Source organism: Nomia melanderi, chromosome 2 (assembly GCF_051020985.1).
Source record: "Nomia melanderi isolate GNS246 chromosome 2, iyNomMela1, whole genome shotgun sequence".
Lineage (NCBI taxonomy): Eukaryota > Metazoa > Arthropoda > Insecta > Hymenoptera > Halictidae > Nomia > Nomia melanderi.
The window spans coordinates 13,829,334-13,853,475 of record NC_135000.1 but is presented as its reverse complement, the minus strand read 5'-3'; the positions used below and the strand labels follow the sequence as shown (position 1 = coordinate 13,853,475).

General features: G+C 31.4%; 1 protein-coding gene across 1 annotated transcript in view; it reads right to left on the bottom strand.

Moving 5' to 3' along the window:
• Positions 1–161: 161 nt before the first annotated feature.
• The window catches only part of LOC116431943 (A-type potassium channel modulatory protein KCNIP1), a gene marked incomplete at its 5' end in the record, with an annotated part of 88,028 nt that continues 64,047 nt past the window's right edge, over positions 162–24,142 (bottom strand). Inside the window, 2 exons of the mRNA XM_031988111.2 lie at positions 162–12,899; positions 23,875–24,087. Of these exons, the coding sequence (XP_031843971.1) occupies positions 12,789–12,899; positions 23,875–24,087 (324 nt within the window). The remainder of the gene's footprint in view (positions 12,900–23,874; positions 24,088–24,142) is intronic.

The following is a 24,142-nucleotide window of genomic DNA, read 5'->3' as shown; positions in this document are numbered from 1 at the left end:
TTGAGGTTTAAGAATTCTTCACGTTGATGAAACATTGTAAAATTATTTTGAATTGCCATTACATAGGAAAGTTTAACGTATGAAGCATTCCAATTTGCTTATATACTTATTTAATAATTCATAGTGGAAAATATAGTCCAGTAAACAAAATGGAAAGAAGATTGGTTGGTTAGAACTTATATATTTATTAGTCTACAGTAATGATCATATTTTGTAATGTTAATGACACTTCTTTTAAAATTCTTGGCTATGCTGAAGAAAGTTAAAATAGAATAGAAGGAAAAGTAGAAATGATCCGCGGATAAAAATTAAAATTCATCATTAGAAATAATATTAAAACTATTGGTTCTTAAATTAGAGTGACATAAAATAATTGCTGTTAATTACTTCTTTTCGGAATTTACGTATCGTTATATAATTCATTAGACAGTTAGCTGGGTAAAGTATAACAGTGATAGCAGGTCTTCGTAGCTACATGAATATAAATATATTCATTGTTCCTAAGAGTTTAACTTTTTTCTCGAAAACGGAACTTGTTCTTTCTTCTCGAGTAGAAGACGTTACCGCGAAAAAGAATTTAACATTAATATTTAACGTTATAAATAAGTCTGTAATAAACTTTTCTTGTACGCATCCTTCGAGCCGAGTATATAATATTACTTTTTGTACACCTTGTACAATAAAATATCTTACTCGTCACACCTTTAATTTCCAGTTAATTTTGCCCTTATAATGTGAAACACGTAAACTGTATTATAATTCATTTAGTATATTCGAAGTAGATGGAATTGTTTATTTTTCTTTTCGTTAAGAAATTGCACACACAAATAAAATTGTTCTCCATTCAAGTATGAATATACAAAATTATACGTTCAATATTGACGGATCAAAATAAGTTGATATAATATTCGTAACACTCTCTCATTTCAATTTGTACATTTATATTTCAGAGATAGTTGTGAGTAATCTTTAAACTTCGTTCGTGAAGGTGTCGTTACATCTCCTTACCAATTTTCCTGACAACTTTTCATACACCGTGTAACACAGTTAAGTTTTATTTTAATGTTCTCAGTATACTTCTTATTAGTACATAATCTATACGATTGGACCATCTGTCAGCCATACATGCACAGCCTGACCATAATCTTCCGTAGTTCTATTTAATAATTCTTCTTAAGTATTGATACTGACCGTAAATGGCTCAATGATTTCATAAGTGTTATTCATTGCCCTGGTTCACCTGTTTTCTTTCTGGGACGTTAAACCCCTTTCCATCGCGCAATTTCCTTTTAATTTGCTCCCCACCCTTACACTCTTTCCGTTCAACAGTTATACTATACGTAATAGACACCACCGATGATATCCTCAATAATGGTGCGACTAGTTATCGAGGAGGAGATAGATTTCGTACATAGAAGATAGATTGTTGAATTCTATTAGAGTACAATGTTGCCTACATTAAAGTAGACGAGATATACAATGCGTTCTGTACCCCTCAAAAAATTCTCTGATCGTTTTCAGTGGAACTAATAGAACAGCTTCATTCTAATTGTTTGTTAACTCGTTGGAACACAGTTAGCTGATAATCCACTTGTTACGATTATTTTGTTATGTATACCGTTAACCCCTTGCCTTACGATTTATTTCGTCTCATATGTTTATGCTTATGCCATTTAATTTTGTCGCAACTTTGTGGATACAACTATTATAAGAACTGAATGTAATTAAATCGTCGATAAAAACTGGAGTACTATACGTTCAATGAAATTTCTTTACGAAAATACGAAAATGATTTTGGTTACGATATGGCAGATTTATCAAATAATGTACAAAATCATTATTTTTCGTTTAAAATGTAAGGAAAAAAGATTTTTATTTCTTGTTCCGTGCGAATAATATCACACTTCTCTGTTCGTGACGTTAAAAATGGTATTTAATGTCAAATAATTTTTTGAAGAAGTTCGTTGGGAAACGTGAATTTTTATAAAGTACAATTTCAGGTATTGAAAAGCAGAGTATTTCCCCCTTTTTGCTGGGGTCTTTGAGGTCAGGTAACGAAACCATAGAGAGTATTGGATTTTGCCATCGTTCTATTATATACATATCCTTGGTGCTTTTAGTTTGCACCCTAGCTTTAGTCGTCGGCAAACGTAAAGTAAGGTTCGCCTTCTCCTGTTACGTGTGGAGAGGCTATTGTATACTGTTTTGTTAAATAAAATCTACAAAATCTGAAGTACCATTTAAATATCTATTTCAGATGACCAAAAGAAAATCTGCGATAATAAATGAAGTGACAAAATTTTATTGGTATTCTTCTTATCTTCTTATTGTTTTCAACTTAGGGTAAATAGGATAAATTTAAGTATCGTTCGTGTATAAAGTTTTGCTTTTATGGTTTTAAGGAAAAATAAGTATATGTAAATTAAAATGCTAAATTTTATAAAAATGAAATATACTGCAAGTTATATATTGGTTTTACTTACTAAACTGTGCTCCAAAGAGTTTGCATGAGCTTTCACTAATTAATAATTAGTAGGCGTAACATTTTTCGCTCGAGATCTTCAAAACATTTAAAAAAACTATTGTGAATTACTTCCATAGGTAGTTACTTCATGACTCGCTATCGTATAATAAATAATTTGTCTCTATTCGAAGTAACATTTCCTGTTAATTCAAATGAATTGATTATCTAAACGTTGCGTTTCCTAATTAATTCAGATAACCACTGTCACGTTGCAAACAGAATTGAGTTATGTTTGTGTCGATGTTCGTATGAACGTTTGTAAATAATTTGGAACGGTTTCGGAATTACATTTCCATGTTCGCTTAACAAAAGATCATCATATTTTTGAAACGATTAACTCGTTAAATGCCATGTCAGTTACCGATGACTGAAACTTCCGAATTGCTAAAAAATAATTATAATATGTAGCATAACTGATAACGAATAAAAGTGTTTAATAACGTAAGTAAGTTGACAATAGTGTAATGTAAGTGTTACGATGCTAAAAAATTAATGATCGTTCCTATTTATCTTTGCTACGAAAGAATCAGTGTTATGTAAAACGCCCAAGATTTCCGTGGCGCTTAACGTGTTAATAAGCGTTCAGAATACTTACTCGGATTCATGTGAAGCGAATGCTTCTAAAATGTTTTATAATCGTTGAAAATAAATTTAGCGTAACATTTTGTAATTATTTCGACACGTTTTGCGCAACATTTACTTCCCTCTTTTTTCTTTTTAATAAAATCTCGCAGCGTAACAATTTGTCTGTAAGTTGTTCTCAAAAGTTCATGCTATTTACGGTTTAATAATCACATTAGCGAATACTACTTTGCTCTAGTTCCTTGGCATTTACAAAATGAAAATCTCGACACACGAGTGATAACGTGTACAACGATTCTTGCAGGCCGTGTTTACACCTGTGCAACCTGTGTGCGGCTAAATGCCGTTTTCACACTGGAACAACGCGTGCCGAAAACGTCGCTTGAAATTCTCAAAAAAGTCGACTGTTACGATCGAATACAGACTGGGGTGCTGCGAAAGTTCATCAAAACGGGATTCGTCGTTAAAGCTCGCATGCAAATGCTTGCGCGCGTTTCGTTCGACGGAATAATGTTGACGTATTTTGCATATTTCACCTACCCGTGCACCGATGCATTATGGATATCTCGCGTAACAGGACGAATTGTGTACTTTCGAAGTACAATACAAATCAACTTTTATTTTAATACGTTTTATCGACGAAGCGTATCCTCGTGTTATTACTTTCCTGATTCCAGATATTACGTATCATATGTTTAACACTAGAACTACCAGATGGGTCAAACTGACCTATTTCTGATTTCGTCTATTACAATGACTGAAAAGGTATAGATAGTTCTTTCAGAAATGATTAAGACTTTCGCTGTCACAGTGGTCCCGTGGAACCAGAGCTTCATATTGACTTGCAAACAAGACAACTGACGTCGAATAAAAGTATTCGATAACGTAAATAACTACATAATAGTAAGTAGTAATTCTAGTAATAAAAGTAGTAATATCAAATAATTAATAATTGTTTCTTTTTATCTTTGCTACAAAGGAGTAAGTGAAAACGCTCATGTTTTTCGTGGTAGTCAACGTGTTAAAGAATCTGATTCAATGACATCTAAACTGAAATATAAGTGAAGTCAAATCTTAATAAATGTACGTTTACAGCTTCTATAAAGAAATTTTAAAAAAGTTAGTTTAAGTGCTCAGTAATTCTAGTGTTAATACAGCGATTTCCAAACTGGGAGGCGCGAACTAGTGCAAAAGGGAGCGCAAAAAGTTATTATTCTGTCGATTACGTTTTTTCATTTTTTGTATTAATATGTTTTTCACCATTTCAAAATGCGTCTGTATTATTTGGTGAAGTAAAGGTCCCCCCCCCCCCCCCCGGGACGCTTAGACATTTTTAAAGGGGGCGTAGTGACATAAGTTTGGAAATCACTGGTTTAATATATAATTTTATGATGTATATTTTAGTATTTTTCTGGGAATTGTGGTTAATTTAAACTAATCGTGTTTTCATTATCGCGACAGATTCTGGTTTTAATATGCAAGTGTAATTAGTTTTAAGATTATCGTATCTTTGAGTACCTTTAATTGGATTCATTTAATGTTCGCAACCAAAATAAATATAGATATAACCACAGTAGCGTGCAAAAGAAAGTTTATATAACTTTTATAGAACATTCGTGAATACGAAAACAGATTTGAGATTTTCATCATGGAAGATGAGCAAAATGTGTAACAAAAGTTAAAAGAAAAAAAATATTTTTCTATATTAGCTAGAACATATAAGAGTTACCTTGGTAATATATAAAAAAGTATACTGAAAAGTCGAATGAAAATGGATTAAAGATATTATCAAAGATAGAAAAAAAGTTTGCTTTTTGTTAATACGTTGAATGCTGTGCGATTTCATGTAGCAAGATACACAAAATGATAAAAATGTAGTTTAAACGAAATATACGAACAACTAAAACAGCACATTTTGAACATTCCGGAGGTGGCAACACGGCAGAGATAGCTAGATCAATTATCTTGTGTATGTAATTCGTAGAATTACAGTTACAATTGATGTGTTTTTCATTTGTAATTTTAATTGTTCTTGATTATTTTGTAAGAAAGTAACTGAAATTTGGTTAGAAATCAAATCCAGTATTCTAATTCTTTTAGTTTTCATTCAAATGCGTTTCAACGAAAATATGTGACCATCTCTCCCGGAATTACTCTCTAAACAAATTACGAAGAGAAGCTGTAAATAAAATGGATTTTCATCGTTTATAAGAACTAAGGAATACGTTAAAAAATCTGACATAGGCAGCAAAGCAAAGCAACATTCAGAAAAGTAAATAAAAATATAAGTAGATCAGTTATTAATGGAAGCATATAAATGTTACTCGTTAAAGTTGCTTTGTGTCTAACATAATATCACGAGCCACTACTTAAAATGCAGAAGAATTAATATTAAAGTACATGAGCCCAATACGTACTATACAGTTCCTGGCAGCATAGTTGGTCGGTTCGTTTGGTGAACGTTGAATAAAATCGATTCTTTTCACCGGGTTTCGCAATTAGGCCCGCACGGGACGCGCAGTTGTACAGATGTAGACTCGGCTTCACGTATTCGATAAAATACAAATGTCACCTCGAATTTATTCTTATTGTCTACATCAATGAACTTAAGAGAAACGCTTTCGATATTTTCCCTTGATTGCACCTTAGAAAATACGAGTTCTGGTCCTTTGGAAAAATTCCAGAAAAATACTCTGTCCGCTAAATTGCTCGAGAAGGTAAAATTTCTATTATCTGATTAGTTTGCTTGTGATATTGTATATGTACTGTATCCCTACGATGCACATTCTTATAATCACATTTTGACATTTGTCATGAGCGTGATCGCCAATTTCATTTGGAATCAATGTGAACTATTCGTTTAAATTCTTCTTCCCAACCTGCTTGTTTGTTTCTTTTCCATCGTAATCTTCCCACCGAAGCGCTCTATGTGACACGTCGAATACGTATATAAGAAGTTCAGTTTATCGGTCGACAATCATGTAACAATTATCGGTTGCAATTGTTTTCTAATCATACATACAGGGCCTTACCGACGTAAAGTTCTAGACACGCTATAAGTAAGATAAGACGATTCGCTGTTAGTAATAGCATGAACGTCTTCGTGTGCATTTCTGTACGTGCATCGATTAAGTATAGGATAGAGCTAACATACATATAATAGGATCGTATTTCCGAAAACCGAACCTTTTGTAATTACTTCCTCCGCTGACATCCGTTTAGTTACAGAATTTCTCGTTTTCTGTTCTCTAGAAACGTATCGTACGATTAATCTACGTAATATCGATTCGAAAATAATGTGATTCGGTTCGATATTGTTCGTGAACGAAAGAAATCGAAATCCAGAGACACACTAGACCTATCGTATTCTCAATCAACATGGTGTGTACAAGCAGTGTCTTATGTACCTTCTCCGAGATCTAGGTCTAAGATTTGGTTGATATTGAAAATAACTAGATAACGCAATTTCCCCGTTCCTTTTGTCTTTTTTTATACTTATTTCAGTAACTTCAAAGACATGCGGTAGTGATCGAGTTGATACGAGGCAAGCGTCGACGTTTGCCTCAGTCTATACGTTAAATCTTATGTTCTAATTGTAAGTGTAGGCGCTGCTAAAAATTGGAGAAATCGCAACACTTGTTTTGCTTGCGCTTGTTTCCCTCTCGTACCGACTCTCTTTATCATTGTCCAGTACTTTTCAATTAGTTACGGATGCATCGCGTGATTTTTATTCGAATATGTCGACGTCACAACATTCCAAGTACCTAAATACTCAGAAGAACGCGTAAGGCTGACACTACGTCTTAAAAAGATGCTTCAGTTCTATGTGTACAATTGGGAGATGACTTGATGTCTAGTGAAACAAACCTAGTTTACAGGTTTATAGTTTTGATTGGTTATATGTAACCGTATTGATGAATAGCAAATGAGTGTACGAAAATATCAGGAATTAGGAAATAAACCAACATAAAATTGGACAAATCAAAACTGATGAATCAGCTGAATTCCTCAGCCTAGCCATCAAGTAACCTCCTAGCAGTAGTATAAGGGGAATATGTCTTCTTCTTCCGAAACTTTCTTTTTTATGTACCTATGAACTATACCTTTCGCTCCAATTACATGACCCATTCCTGATTTTTTCATTTTACAATTGTAAAAAGGCAACAGATGTTTTTCTGAGAAATGATTAAAGAAATTGGTTTAGCAATACGTCAACTGAGTTATAAATCAATTAAAGTCTCAATAGATGTACTCTTGAAGTTCCTATACAGGAATTTTAAAAAGTCAATTTAACTGTTTGTTAGTTTTAGGATTAAATTTAGTGATTTGGTTTGTTTCTAATTATTGATTTTTATTTTCGTTATTACCTGCTTCGAAATAGAACAATGGAACGCGCACTGGTTCGAATTTTTGTTATGTAAAAATCGAAAAGCGTAATTCACTTTCTCAGCTGAAATGAAAGGAGAACGATCATTTGGCACTTTTCGACCGTGTTTTCGTAAAGAAACGGTTGAGAAATATCGAAAGAAGCCAGCTGTATTCCCCGATGTACCCCGTAATCATAAGATGTACACAACGAAAAGGAAAATTTAACCAATCTTCTCTAGGATGACTGAACGTACCCATTAAACATTTTCCTCGTTTCTGTTGCTCGTATCTTTTCGAACGCACTACACAGACTTGAACTTTTCGATGCACCGTTGAATTTGTTCCGTTTTGCTAAGTAAACGCATCATATTTACAGTTACGATCAGAAGTAGGCAGTGATGGAAATGATTAAATATATTTTGAGGATCGTCGTCGTTCGTTGCGGATGCTTTGGTCCAGTCATCGCACAACGTTGTTAACCACAATAAAATACGGTACCGTGAGAGTCCCTAATCAATGATCGGATGAATGGAAAATTAAGTAAAATCATCCTGTCACTCTTTTTTTCTTGTCGTTCGTTTCTCTTCGCCTTTATCGATGTCTCTCTCTCTTTCTCTCTTTATCTTCATCGATGTCTCTCTCTCTCTCTCTCTCTCTCTCTTTCTCTCTCTCTCTCTCTCTCTCTCTCTCTCTCTCTCTCTGTCTCTCTCTTTCTCTCTCTTACTCTTTAGCAGCACACAGTCTTTATAAGCTAGTATCTTACCATGATTAATAACTCACTTACCTGTCACAAAAATAAATACTTCTATTATGTCACTTAAATCTACTCGCTTACACGCTAGAAACAATAAGTCCGGCCTAGCATGACCAGCTGCTCTAGCGGGATTTACGATATACTTTCTACGACTCGCGCTAATTTCTTCTCGCCTATACTCGCTGTTTATTTGTTTTCTAATATTTGTCACACGTTTAAGTTAACACTTTACCCACCGTACGTTACTGACCGTAATTTACAAGCTAATACTGATACCATCATTTGTTATGATACTTCACGTAATGAAACGTTTAGATAATTTGTTCATTCTCGAATAAAACCTGGGTTTCTATTTTGATTCAAGTATAAGAGTAATCTGACTGTTCAGCATTTAATGCCGATTGTCGTTTATTTATGTTAGTGGCTTTTAATCTATTTTTCACTCGTCTACCAATATATTTTCTTCTATGATATTAATAATTGTATTAAAATAACTGGATTGACAGCAATGATGCAGTAAGATGAACAAAGTATATACGTTTACATTGAGAACTCAAAATATAAAGCGAGCTCAAGTTAATATATGCCCTGGGTGCGTTTGAAGAACACGTCAAGTAGGTAGAGGGTATGTTTCTATGAAAAAATAAGAAAAAGATATAAAATAAAATTTGTTTGTCCCATATTTAATTTTCGAGAAAATTGAATTTGAACATTATTTTGTATTCTTTTGTAAGGAACAAAGAAAAAACAAATAAGTTTCATTCCTCAATTATTTAATAAATGAATCGATAACCCGTAACAAGACATATTTCTCACAAATTTATCTTTTACTACTAAACATTTTTTTTGTGTATGTTATTCTATATTCTCGATTTTTTATTGCATGATGACTTATCTGGATGTACCATTCAATCCTGGATTCTTTTATGTATAAACAACAGCGATCTACGAATCTAGATAATTGAATTCAGGCGTCATTACTGTCATGGAAATATATAGAAAGAATATTTTCATTTTGTTATTAGAGATCTGGCACAAAGTATTTATGTTATTTTTAAAACAAAAATTTAAAGTAGGAATATTGTTTAATGATTTTCATAGGAAATTTTTATAAGATTTTTATGAAAAAATTTTCATAAAATTTTCTCAAGATTTTCATGAGACTCTCATAAAAAAATATGATCAAGTGTGCCAATACTTATTAGAGAAATTATCTACTTCATTGATAACAGCCTGATATTTTAATAGAACGTAATATATTCATTCTTGTTTGAAGGAGTTCATAGTTAATATTTCAAAAATTGTACTCTAAAAATAAAATATTATTTTCTCTAAAAAGATAACTTTTTACACATTTTCACAGCATTCATGATGAAATTAAGTATACACAATTTTGTGAAAAGGGAATTTTACATTTTAAATTTGTTTGTTGCTTTTGATGGTCCAGAAAAAATTTTTATAACTGAAATCTCGTATTCTGAAAGAGTAATTTGGACGTTATAAAGCATATTACAAATATAGAAGAAAATCAAATTTGATAATGAAATTTAGCAGAAAAAGTAGGTCGAGGATTAATTTTGAATTAATGAAGGACAAGATTAAATTTTTTGTGGTCTCATTGATTTACTTAGTGAAACAATAGTATTATGATTGCATTTCTTTACCAATACATAAATATAGATTCAGTGACAAAATTATAAACTAAATGAAAAAGACCCATTCAAAAATTTGTATTTTACACGCATCGAAATTGTAAAGATGCTTTTGTGAGAGATTATGAAATAAATTCCTGAATATTTGTACAGATACAATGATAAGAGATGTTTCAAATCTTAAGAAATGTATCCTCCTAATTATTAGAAAAAAAAATCATTAATAAGTCACTCCAATTGTTCAGTAGTTCCAGTATTAAAGTGTGTTTCATTGTTTCAAACTGAATACTCTAAGTAATCAGGTCTTTGAAGTGAACACCACAGGAAATTGTATCATTGAAAAAGTTAAGCACAAATAACAATGATTGGATTTATCGTTTCACCTATGTTATAAACGGCTGGTAAAGTGTTATACGCCCCCGATTTATGTGTTATTATCGTTACAAAGTTCTAAATAAATTAATACTACCCGTTTTAACCAGCAACGACGGCTCAAAAGAGCTGGTTGCGTCGAATACGTGACCTATCTCCGCTCGCTAACGTCTCGTTGTGCAACTGAAAGTGCATTAATGCCAGTTTACGACAACTACGAAATCACTGAATCATGTCTGGAGCTGCGTTCTTTCTCGCAATCGTAGATACACGCGTGGAGCGAATTAAATTCGGTTTGCCAGCTTATACGTGACGCGAGCAAACGGGGTGCGATGCGAATGCGTGTGTACCTACAGTTGGGAGATAACTTGATGTCTATAGTATAGGGGCAAGAAGTCTTTTTCTAGTTTACAGTTTTACAAATTTGATTGATTACGTGTAATCGATATAATAAATTAGTGACTGAAAATAATATCAATCAGGGAAAACAAAAGACTGAGTGAGAAAACATGAAAATTAATCAATCAGTCGCATTCCTTATCTTAGCCATCAAAAGATCTCCCAATAGTAGAGTGATGCTCGCTTAAATTCCACAGAAATTTACTCGGCTTAATTCCATTGCACCATCCCCACTCTATGTAATCCCAGTAAACAGGGACAGAAAATGAATACAATCAGGGGAACGGAGACGGATACAGGTTAAAGAGATGTATAAATATGCACTTGCAATAATTATAACTTTACCTTCTTAATCGTAGTACCGATGGGATGTTGAGATGCTTCTCATTAAAATGAATCCAAACACGATGTAGATCGGTTTAGTTTTATCGATTTGATGTAAATGAACTCTTAATTTCGTTAATTACATTAAGTTGGTAAAACTAGTTCGATATCTGCCGTATTTGGACTCATTTTAAACAGAACAATTTCAAAAATTCACTGACACTGCATTTGAGAAGATAAGGTTGAAATTACTATAATTGAAATTTTCTTCATTGCATGTTTATATTTGACTCGTGTGGCATCGCTTTGAAGTCCCGCGTCTCGACCCTCGATACTTGATGGTCTGTGTCTATCCCGCTTCCGCTCACTATATTGGTTCTCTGTCTTTGTCAGGCTGTGCGCGAGTCAATGCCTGGAAGCAGATAGCTTTCTCCTTTTTTTTCTACTTCGTTAAATTCGACTGTTGGGACCCGAAATTGTGAAATTTAAGCGAGCATTACTGCACATGCACATGCGTTTTTTCGCCGGTGATGGCATTGGAAAACAAAGGAGAGGGAAAAGTTACTTCGTTAATCGTGAGCAAAATGAACCGTGTATACCGTTTTGACCGTGTCTCAATGCGATGTCCACGTTCAGCACTCGTAAGCTTCGTAAAAAATTACGATCATCGTAAAAAATTGAACTACGTCATCATTGTTACGGAAGCATTTGAGAATCTAAGTTTCGATATCGTGTTTCTTAGTATAAAAAAAGAGATCGACGTGATAAACCGTTTTTCTCGAGACGTTGTTTCCCTTTAAGCCAGACGGAACGAAGAGAATGAAGAATTGCAGAAAGCGAACCTCAATTATTAGACCTGCACACGATCACTGTATTCAGGTATATCCGTGTTTTTTGTTTCTCCCGTAGAACGACGCAAACAATGTCGCGTACAGTGTACATCGAGTGTCCAATTTGGAATACCTTCCGGTATGACGAAAATACTAACCAGCTATTTCACAAAAAATGGTCGTTCCTCTCTTTCCTCCTTCTCCTAAGACGCACCGTGGTAACACGAACATCAATCTGGTTCTCTTACATTAAACACCGACCTCCACTCGTGTTCAAGTGAATACTCGTTAATTTCATTGTCATTTAGGAATGGCGTCACCTCTATTAGCAGCTTCGTCCTAACTTTACACGTTCATTCATCGTTTGTAGCGCGCGTTCCTTAAAAACGAACTACTGGGAACAGTCCATAACAAGTTTCACTCTTTAACTACTAACAATCACGAAATATCGTTTTTCTTGGCTTTTTTTCGAATTTTTCTCTATTTTCTTTTTTTTCTTTTTCTCTTAATCCATTTCATCTAAACCTCCCGCCTCTAGTGACACGCACATCGATATACTACAGCTAGAAATTTTTCGGAAATGGGTAACTTCGATTCTCACGATTCTCATTTCATGCGACCTTCGGTTCAGAAGAGATCGGTTTCGTCGTTTGACCTAAAATCGCCTCGATAAAAGCGATACGCTGACGAGATACTTTCTTTTCTCGGTTTCCTCGTGTTGGATGCTTTAACGTGGCCGGGCGCCACAGTTTCAACAAGTTACGGGAAAAATATCTAGGTCGTTTTCTTTCGAGACGCCTCGGTCGCGGAAGTTCGCGCGCGCCGAGACTCGTCTTCCCTATCGCTAGGGACCTCCCTGAAACACCTTCGAGGAAATTCTCTCGCTACCTACTCCGAGAAGCGAGTGTACAACGTTGAGCGATTTATTCTCAAACCGACAAATCTCTTCAGGTCCATGGAGTGTATCGTGGTCGTGCCGAGTGTCAGAAGGCCGTATCCAGAGCTGCCATACTAGTCGAGATATCCGGGTCCGCTCGACAAGCTTCTAAAAATTCAGCCAGCGTCACCACTCCGTCCTTGTTCCCGTCCATTTTCTGGAAAAGTGAAATATTCTATTGATAGAGCGAAGTTATTTGCAAAATAAACTTCATTTCAACGCGTTGCGGATGGATCACGAGAATTCTAGTGTTGTATGTTTTAGAGCTTGTAGCCAATCACGAGAATTATTGACTTTTCATTGTTGTCGTTTATCCGTTCAATAGAAACATACCTGGCCACAGGGTAAAGTTAGCAATAAAACTATAGGTTTGCAATGTGTCGATGAACATGTTATTTTTTGTTAATTCAGTTAACAAACAAAGATGGTCCATATAATACGTTAGTACTTACCTTAATTTCTTACCTATTATAATATTATATATTCTTACATATTATAATATTAATATAAAAATATTCGTATTAATATTTTGTGAATGTATTCATTTAATAGGAAAATCAATATTTTTTTAAATAACAATAATAAGGATCTTTCTTTTGGTATTACCGATGATGGCAGAAACTAGTAATTTTTCAGTCCCTAATTGTAAATGCGGTAAAATATATCAGTTACTGTACATGACATTCGTATAATGCTTAACAACGTCCGTAACAGATAACAGTATTCAATTGACGTCAAATGACGTCACCTATAGATAAGATGTTAATACAGTAACAAATTAACAAACTTCAACGAAAAATTCGTAACTGGAATGGAAATTTATTTTTAACAAGGTTTGCAGTCATGTTATATTAGTGTTAATAAATAGGTTTTTTTTATTTATCCACGGTTACGTTCTGTTGTGTGTTTTGAATATTGTTAACATATTTATTAGAATATTATATTATTTGGTTGAATCGTTTAAAGGGAACATTCCCATTCGAAGTTGGTCGATTTTAGTGGAGAGCTTACGAAATAAAGAATTGTTAGATTATTATAAATCGAAGACTTCACAATTTTGTATACGTTTTTGATAATCTTTTAAGATGATGCGCTGTAACTTTTATGTAATTTTCTTTATTATTTGCTACATTTTTTTCTTAAGATTATTATTTTCTAAAGGTTATCCTTTACAACAGTTGTAGAAGACAGTATACAGAAAGCAGAATATTATAATGAACAAAATAATCTACTGTGTGTCCCATTTAATTAAGGAAAATGAAATCGATAACTACTGTGTGGTTTCAGAGAGAACAGTTTGCAATTCTTTATTAGGTTTACATATATTAGATCTAGATATAATATTAGTCATTCTTGTAAATACTATGTAGTTATCACGTTAACGTTTAAAAGAAAGTATAGAGGTGACCAAATTGTCGATATGTTATCAATTTATTCCGAATTATTTGATAACGTAACTGTTGTGTTCCTGTTTTCTGTTAAATCAATATGAGATAAACGTTGCAAATAAAAGTTTAATTCATATTGTAGTTACATTAAGCTGTTAATTATGGAATTTAATCTAAAAAATCTTCTCTTTGATTGTAAAAAATATAAAAATGAAGTATGTACTCGTCAAATGCAGGACGAATAGGTATATTTTAATAAAAAACCAAAGCAAAACAAAGAAGAATTACATGTTTATTTGAAAAAATAAAGAATTCATTGTTGAAAGAATTAATATCATTTCAAACTTTAAGATGACGTGTATACTCATTAAACGCAGTTAACTGGTTAAATATATTTGAAAAATGTTTATGAAACTATAGAAGGTTGATTTCATGATTTGTAAGAACACTGCTAACGTGAAGATAGACAACTATTCACATAACTCTAAACTTTTAACTAAAAGTATAGTGCTGTCCTGAATTATAATTAATAGAAAAGTTAATACAAAAATATTTCGTAAACGTTATACTTTAACTTTGCTACCTATTTTTATTTATTTAAATGAAGATTACTAAAATTTATTGTTTGTTTGATGCTTTTGAATCCTTTATATCTTTAGCTGTTAAATTGCATATAATTTTTTAATTTCGACAACTGAACATTGAACTTGTAAATGATTAGTAAAATTTTAATAATCAAAACAGAAAGTGTGGATAAAATAAATACTTTTATAAAAAAATTCATGTATGTAAAACAGATATGAATCACAATTTATATTTTGCTTCATTTATATTTATGATTAGTAGATATTATGATGACTTTATAAATATTTCATGAATGAAACCAAAAATTGAAATGTATATTTATCCGATCGCAAAAGTTTTATAAATGAATAATGGTTTTAAAACATTACAAACATATTACCTTTTATTCGTAGAATATGATTTTTTCATAGAAAATGTACACTCTTTTCGATTGTATCATTTTAGTTGAAGTAGAGAAATTGAGTGAAACTGCCAGAGCAAAGACGAAAGAAATTGAAACCAAAAGACGAGAAGCTTCCAAAAGAATCCTTGTCTCTTGAAAGAAATTTACGTAGAAATGTCAACGTTCTTGGGAAGAAGACAGTACAGTTCACTCTCTTGGACATTGCTGAACCCAAGAGTAATGGATGTCGACAAAATAGTCTCTTGAGAAACCTTTACGCAGGTTGTGTGAATCAAATGTGAAAAAAGTGTTGTGCGAAATATTTAAATGGCAATTAAAATTGTCATTTTAATCCAGTATAAATTCTGGGAGAAGTAGCGCCTCGATGCACTGTTTAATTTGAACAAACTAATTTTTGCTTGTACGAGGGCTAGAACGTAAACGACAACTATATAATGTAGAAATATTATGCGTATAACAAATACGAGCATGTAAATATTATATACGTTATTAAATAATCTCATAATTTTTTTTTCTCTTTTATGTTGTAATTTTTTGTATTTGGAGTGCTAGTGTAGAAAGTTAGTACGTAAAGTAAAAAATATGACAGTATAAGCGATAAATACCTATATTAGTACAAATAAAAAATATAATTTTGTGTGCAGTATTTATTATTTTTACTAATTATCAATTTATTCCTGATGAAGAAATAAGAGTAAAACAAATTCGTTGAATATTATTGCACATTGTACGTACCTACATACAATTACGTATGAGTGAAAATGCTCGACCCTGTTTTTAAGTACCATACGAACCAAGTATTGACTATATTGTTATGAAGGGTTCTCAAAGGTTTCGCAAACGCTTTTCAGAAACAATGGAACCGATTTTATCGCAACTTTCGCTCTACTCGGCATGAACGACCTCTAATTAAAAAAAATGATTGATGCAACTCATGCCAATTATATTTGTTTTCCTTTTGCTTAATTAGAATCTATTGATTTCTTTCGTTTTGTTTCATAATTACTGGATATACATCGATACTTAGGAGACGATAAGATTGATGGAATATACACGATACTGTACTTGTAAACAGCATTTGTTTATTACAAATAGAAAGAACTAACCATTTTTTAACCTTTTATGTTCAACGATTATTCAGTAATTCAAAGTATTGAATAACAATTGTTACTTAAGGTTTTAAACTCTAAAGTTCTAGAAGTTCTAAAGAAATTTTAGAAACTCTTTCGAAAGACGTGTATACCTATATTACATCACAGCCACGTTTGTACAATGAAAATATTTTGCTTTATGAAATTATACAATGCTATTTGTTATAAAGTATCTATATATATGTATATACCTATGCAGCTATGTAATCTGAAATAATAATAGAAACTGTATTTAATGGTATTATCAACATATTGAATTGATGAATATTTAGGAAGAATATAAATATTTTTATCTCATAATACTTCATTGATTATTATTGTCATGTTTAACACGGTGACCATTGTGTGAATTATGTGTACTATTTGTAATACGATATTTTTTCCCAATTTAAACATGACTCTTTTTATGTAGTGGATTAAGGTATCTAAACAAGGTATCTAAATTTCGTTGGAATTTATGAAATGGAAGGAAATCGAAGAACTAATGAATATGAGAAATTTTAACTAGTTAAATAACCGATTTTAAAATTTGATTTAAAATTCTTCGTGTTTTTTCATTTAACTTTATATCAACTCCTACATTGACCGATTAATCAGTTTTTCAATTTTTGCTATATATTACGTGCCTTGTGTATTTTTGCCGTTCTTGTTTTTTTTTACACCTATCTATTGCCCTTTTCAAACTGTAGGAGTTACAATTACTGCGATGAGGAAATAAGAGTATCATTTTACGGTTTTTATCTCAGGAACAATGGACCAAGAATGCTAGTAAAAGGTCGTTTCGGTCTTAGAAAAGCCGTTACCTACTCTTGCAACATCTTTTTTACACATCTTGCATGTTTGCCTTATAATCGATTGATCTACTACTGTTTGTAAACTGACATAAATTATACTTATTTCAAAGTTACTTTGTTTAGACATTCATAATATTATTTATTATAATTGATCAATTCATAATTGAATATCTTATCATACTTTATGGTATCTAGATTTGATAAAACCAAGATTAGTAAAAAACGGTCTGATATGTGTAAAGAACTCTTTCCAATATTTTTTTCTAGAATTAAAATTAAACATTACCATAATGTTAAAGAGACGATATTAAATTTGTTATCAAAAGGAAACTCTTTTACAGGCAGAGAAAATGTTTCGCATCAAATATGTCCATAAAATATTAACAAAAAGAAAAACTATAAAGATGGAAATTTTGTACGTTAGAAAACATGCTAAAAAATATAAATATCTGCTTCAAATTTGTCATGTCTTAGAAATTCCTGAATTATTTTGTTTGTTAATTAAAACATTTTTTACTTAAAATAGTATTTTCCTTCAATTAATGTGAATTAAGTGATTCGGTTTTATTATATTTACTGTTCAATTATTAAAATTTTTGTCGCAAATCTAACTTATTATAATATTATAAAGTAATGGGTTGAAGTAGTGTTTATAGGAAAGTCCAAAAAATATTATCAACTTGTTAGATGGTGATACAAAAACGAGAAAATCTTGCTTTTAAGTTATTGCGTTACGAAATAATACGTCTCTCAGGGTTGCAAAATTCAAGACAGCTGCCGTGGAGTGAGTTAAATTGAACTGTCAGCCGCCAAACTAATTTTAAGTGATTGATTCAAATAGAGAGCAAATGTATTTGAGAATTTGTATTACACCATTTATCCTTCAAGTATCTGATACTATAAACCTGATTTAGAAATTTGTATACAAGATTACGATTGATATTCTTTTCTATCATTTAATAATTTCGGTTTCCATTTCATAATCAATTTTTTTTAACAATGTATTACCATTCGGAAATGTATTACCAATAACTTTCATTTTCCCGTGTCAGAATTGTTTTAGAGATGGGATACTTTTTCTATTAATGTTTAACAATAAAAAATTCGGTTAACCCTCTGCGCTCTAAAGAATTTTACTGGAAATACTCTATATTTTCTAATAAGACTTAGATGACATTTTTTAGTATTAACTTAAAGAGTTAGTAAACATAAATTAAGTAACGAAGCTGTATTATTTCAATACTTCTGTAATTTAATTAATTCAATATTAAATATTAAACTTTATAATTTTACTCTATCAAATCAAGTGGTGACTGAGAGTCGCCTCTCGAATGCAATGGGTTAATAAATGTGGAGTTTTAGGAGAATAAAAATAGTCACCACCAACATCGCTGCAACCTACACAGCAATCTTCACAAAAGTGTCGGAAAAACTTGGAAGGAGAGTTTTCGAGGATCTGTTAAATATTCTTGAACGAAATTTTCACAGATTTCTGTTCTTCTTTTACAATAATTGAGAAGACACAATTTGGAAATAACTAAATAAAAATTTCAATAATATATTTTTATAATATCTTTAGAAGAATAAAAGGAAGTCAATTTAACTGTTCTGTAGATCTAGTGTTAATGGTATTAATAAAATTAAAGTATATTTAAAAAATCAATTTTTTTATTCGTCTTGTTGTACGCAGCTCCATGAGTGGTCCACTGTGAGGACCGGCTGTGCCGATCAGTGAGTGTATTTCGCTATCGCGGTTTATGACACTATTCCTCCACGAGATAGGAGATACCTAAGGGAAATGTAGAGATCACACTATAGCAGGGTCATAAAATTGTTCAGGTGTCAAGGTTTATATATTTCGTGTGTCGAAACGAACGCATTGACGAATACAGTAACGGTTATGTATTTATGTACAAGTTGTATTTTAATTTATAAATTATAAGTGGATATTCTCCTTAGGTTCTTAGCAAAGTGTCAAAATTGTATCTGTAAAATTGTGAAGCTTCGATTATGAGTTAATATAGATAATAATATTATTTTCTGTCCGATATTTAAAAAATCTGTTAATAGCTTTTCGCTCACCATTTTGGATGAACAATAATTCTTTTTTAAACAAATGCCATTTGAATATCTTTCACTTATTCAGAAAATGTATGTTTCCTTATAAATAATAGCGCAGAGTTTTAGATTAAAATCATAATGTACAAAATTGGACTGTTACATATAATGTAAAATACTTAATTAAATAAATCAAGAACTTATAGTTATAATTATTCAGTTTTGGATTTTGGAAATATTTTCATTCATTTTATCATGAAAAGCATATATTGATACTGGTCAGCATGTATAAATAAAATAGTAATGTGAAAATGAATATGTTTGTTTATTTGTAAAACAAGAAATAAGAAAATTCAATAGCGATTCCGGGAAGCCGTTTTTTTTCAATGTTAAAGACTGTATTATTATCTTCTTCAATCCGAGTATTCAAATTGTACCAATAATTTATTACGTTATTTAATAAATTGATTGAAATAAATAAATAATTTGTTAATAGAATTATAAATAATTTTCATGTACTAAAAAGAACATATCATTTTACATTTGGCAAATGGACGAGAACATTTATTGTTTCATTAATATGTTCTATAAATATCATCGTCTCTTCTACTCTGTTGCATGTATACATTTTCATTTTTAATATGTGCTTAAATAATTCTAGGTGTAGTATATACTTTAGGGGTAGTAACTGAAATAATTAATATAATTCCGTGAATAGCACTTATTATTTTAAATCATTTTAGATTCTTAAAGTACAATCAATATTTGACACGTATCAAATAAAAGAATATAAAAATTATTTTAAATCATTTCAGATTCTTAAAGCACAGTCAATATTTGACACATATGAAATAAAAACTACGAAAGACGCAATTTTGTTATATGGTTATTTTTTATTCTACTCCAATTTCATTGTATTAAGGTAAATAACAAGTATCCATATTACATAAGAATAATTTCTGTTTGCTATACGTAAAGAATTTTACTTCTGTTCGTTATATACAAAAAAATGTAATATAAGTTGGCTCTGTAACATTGATCGGTAGCATGTATCGACACAACATACCCACAAAGAAAAGTAATGGCGGGGAATGAAATCGCAACCACTTTAAACTTTGTATTCTTCTTTAGTGTCGGCAAGAGACAAACTTTAAATTGGCAATTCCATGTCACCAAAATGTTCTCATGTTCTTCTTTGTCGAGAACCAAATGAATTTATTCTATTTCAGTAATAAATTGCATTTCCTTTCTGTTCCGTGTATATTAGAAGATTTGATAAAGGTTGTACGATGAAAGCTAGAACAGTTAACAAGGGACAATTCAAAAGTAACAGACCCCAATTTTTATTTAATTCCTATAAAAAGTAATTCTTAAAATGGAAAGAACATCATTTCTGAACCTCTTAGAGTTGATAAATAATATAGTATTGAATTGAGAAAGAAAAGGGAAAAAGGAAAGAAAAAGAAAAGCTAAGAAAGAAACATCTGTTATCTTTTTAATAATTTCAAAGGAAAATGTTAAGAATCGGTGATTTTGACCCGTTTGGTGCTTTTAGTGTTAAACGCTTGGTGATTTTAGCGGTAAACAGTTTTTTAATATCCTGACTAAAGATACGATTGAAATATAAGGATAATTATGTAAGACATAAAGACTATTCCGTATTGTGTACCGCCTGCTAACCTCGTGATTTAGTTCCTTTACGCTGCCCACGCAGAATGTTGTACATGTATAAAGATCTCTTTTTCAAGGATATTGGTCTATAAATTAAAGTCGTTCTACAGCTGCGTATGGCCTTAGCATGAGTCAATTGTCGTTTGGAAAAGTACGACCATTCTGTTTTCTTCCCCAAGATAGAACTGTTATCTTCCAGTAATACAAAAGTTTTTTAAGGAAACTTTTGAAGCCAAACACGCTAATAAATATTATTATATGGGGTAATATTTAACCAGATTCTGATTCTTTGACTGAACTTAATAAATAGATTTAATTCTGAAACACCTTTCTGTTAGTTATATGTTTCGAAGTGTAAAAAGAACAATAGCAATGCTGGAAAAAGTGTTCCTACAAAAGAAAAGCAATGTGTTGTACATGTAATTTTTGATTTTTAAGGTTTATTCACAGAAGCATATTTTTAATTACAAGTGTATTTAGAAAGCTCTTTTCTTTCTAGGTATCTGTACAGTGAATGTGAAAACGACTGTAGATCGAGTACGAAATTAAATATTCAAATTTCTATTTACAAACCATATTAATAGTTAACTGTTATCCGAGTAATTTTTGAAAATTTAGAGAAACTAGAAAAGGCAGTACTATAATCGAGAAGTTACGTTTCCTTTAAAAAATATCTACCTTCTTTTGTTGTAAGTAAACAATTTCGTTAATAAATGTAAAATTTTATTAGAAACTCTCATGTAAAATTTCCAGTCAAACAGCACAACTTTCCATATTTTCACGGTCACTGTATGAAAGAAAATGGCATTTAAACGAATGTGTTTAAAGTACTTGTTCCGTTCAAAATGTTATAATTTTGTCTTTTAAAATTTCTACATTAGACTCGGTTTATAGTGTTTTTAAAATATACAAAAATACGTAAGACAAATCAGTTTTCATTTTATTTTCCAACAAGTAAGTCCTCTTAACCCTTTCAGATCCGACGCCCGATATAATGTACCCTGTTTCAATACTTTAATAACTGACAAAATATTAAAATTATAACAGGCAACTACACATACACCCTTGCATTAAGTTTATTTCTATCAGAAAGGTAATATACTTCCACTATTTTATTCGAAATAATGTCGTTACAGATGGTGCATTGAATGGTGGTCCAATGTTGTTAGATATGTGAAAAAATCAAGTCTGAAGGAGTTAAACGCAAACTGAAAGTGAAGTGTCTTTATTGTCAGTTTTGGATACATACAGAGTGTCCCATTTTAATCTTTAAATGCAATTATTTCCGGAACTAAATGAATATGTATTTATAAAACATATCTTAGCTTTTCTTTCCAATATTTTGTTTTCTCTTGTACCGACAGACTCTATTTACGCGATTTTTATTCGCGTAAAACGAATTCGCGTGGAACGGGTTTCCGCCGAAATCGGGGGTTAGATGTAAAAATTGTTTGGCATCAAGAATAGAAAATACGGTTGGTTTCATTGATACCGAATAAGTTTCGCTTGTAAATTTTTTTATGTGATAAATGATTTACTAGTAAATACAAATGATACGGTCCAATGACATCCTGTACATTGCGCGTGTGAACTGATGTACTTGGATAGATTGTTTTTCTAAACGTTGAACAGATAATTCCTAGAAATCGTGTCGTTAAAAATATTTTTTTTCTTACATTATTTATACGTTAAAATGAGACACTCTGTATATAAATACGTGACATATGGTATGTACCGTCTGTCTGGGCTGCAACGTAAATTCTGACACGAGCATGGAAGTCTGCAGCTACGCAAGATAACAAGGTTTGTTTCTGATGAGAATATACAGATATTTCCACAAGTTGTTTTTCTTGAACGAATTGAGTCGCCTTTTCATTCGATGCGAAAGGAAGATAATAAAAGGTATGAGCGGATCATTGTAGACATTGTCATTCGCAGCTAACAATGCGACAGCCGATGAAAAATACAACTTCTTCTTCGATTGCCAAGGAAGAGATATTTTATAAGCGAGCACCCGTTCTCTTTTCTCAACGTAAATGAGCACTGTTATTTGTTATGTTAGTACTGACGAACATTTTCTGAAAAGTTTTATATATAGACTTTATAATGAAATAAAACCTACTAATTTGTGAATATCGTTTTGATTCTACTGTTAGATATTAATAACAAATTATTAATTTCTGAAAGAAAAATTAACACAACAATAAAATTTAGAGACTATGTAAAAAGTTTGGTTGAAATCTTAACGATATGCTGCACTTATTAAAATAAATGAAATACATTGAGTAAGGACGAGTACAAAATTGTTTCTTGTTGATTTATAAGAAATAGAAATAATAAAATTATATTCTTATATTATTGACGTATGAAACTTTGTAAAACATCAAGTTAATTATTTATTATAAAATGGGGTATATAATAAATGATTTATTCTTAACCTAAATAAGAAAATATTTGATTTTGTAAATTAATGACTTTGAAATCAATTTTGTGGTAGCTACTTATATACACCTACTGTTAGAATTAATGGCATTTCTCAACCTAGTAAATATATTTATTAAGTTGTAGAGCGGTTATGTCATGAACAAAGTCAATTCATAGAGAATATGACGAATATAATCGAATTCTGAAAATTGTTGTGTATTCCAATGTTTATATCGGATATGTTGATTGATAAAATCGCACAGTGATAGATTTTGAAATGGTTCAGAACAATAATGAACTTATTTAAACCTATTTTCTTCTGTTAAATAATAAATTCGGTTTACAAGATACTGTTCTTTACGGGGAAGAAATCAATAATAAAAAAATTGGAGAAATTTGGAGAAACTACTCGCAGTTCGAAGGGAAAACTATTGAAGATTGAAATTATTGGTACTTATGTATTATACGGACCACTTTCGTTTCATTCGAGTTAGGTCTCGATTAGTATTTATATATTATTATAATATTATAATACATTATTAATATTTTATTATTACTATCATTATTAATATTTCATTTTTTTTAAATAAACGTAGTATGTACAATACGCAAGTACCAAATTATTTTCGCGGAAAATAAAAATGTGAGAAATTCATACCTGGAACATTCGATCAACTTTCTCACGTACGCCTTGGTGGTCCAAATTTGGATCAGCAAATTTCCCCATCAGCTCGTATACAGCTGTCACGATGTCCGTCATTTCTTGTCTTGTGATACAGCCGTCGCCGTTGATATCGTAAAGGGAAAATGTCCAACGCAGTTTTTCATCGATAGAACCACGAGAGAGTATACTGAGACCGGTAACAAAATCCTTGAACAACAAAATGAAATCGATTATTTCAATGATAGCAGAGTTTATTTCGTAA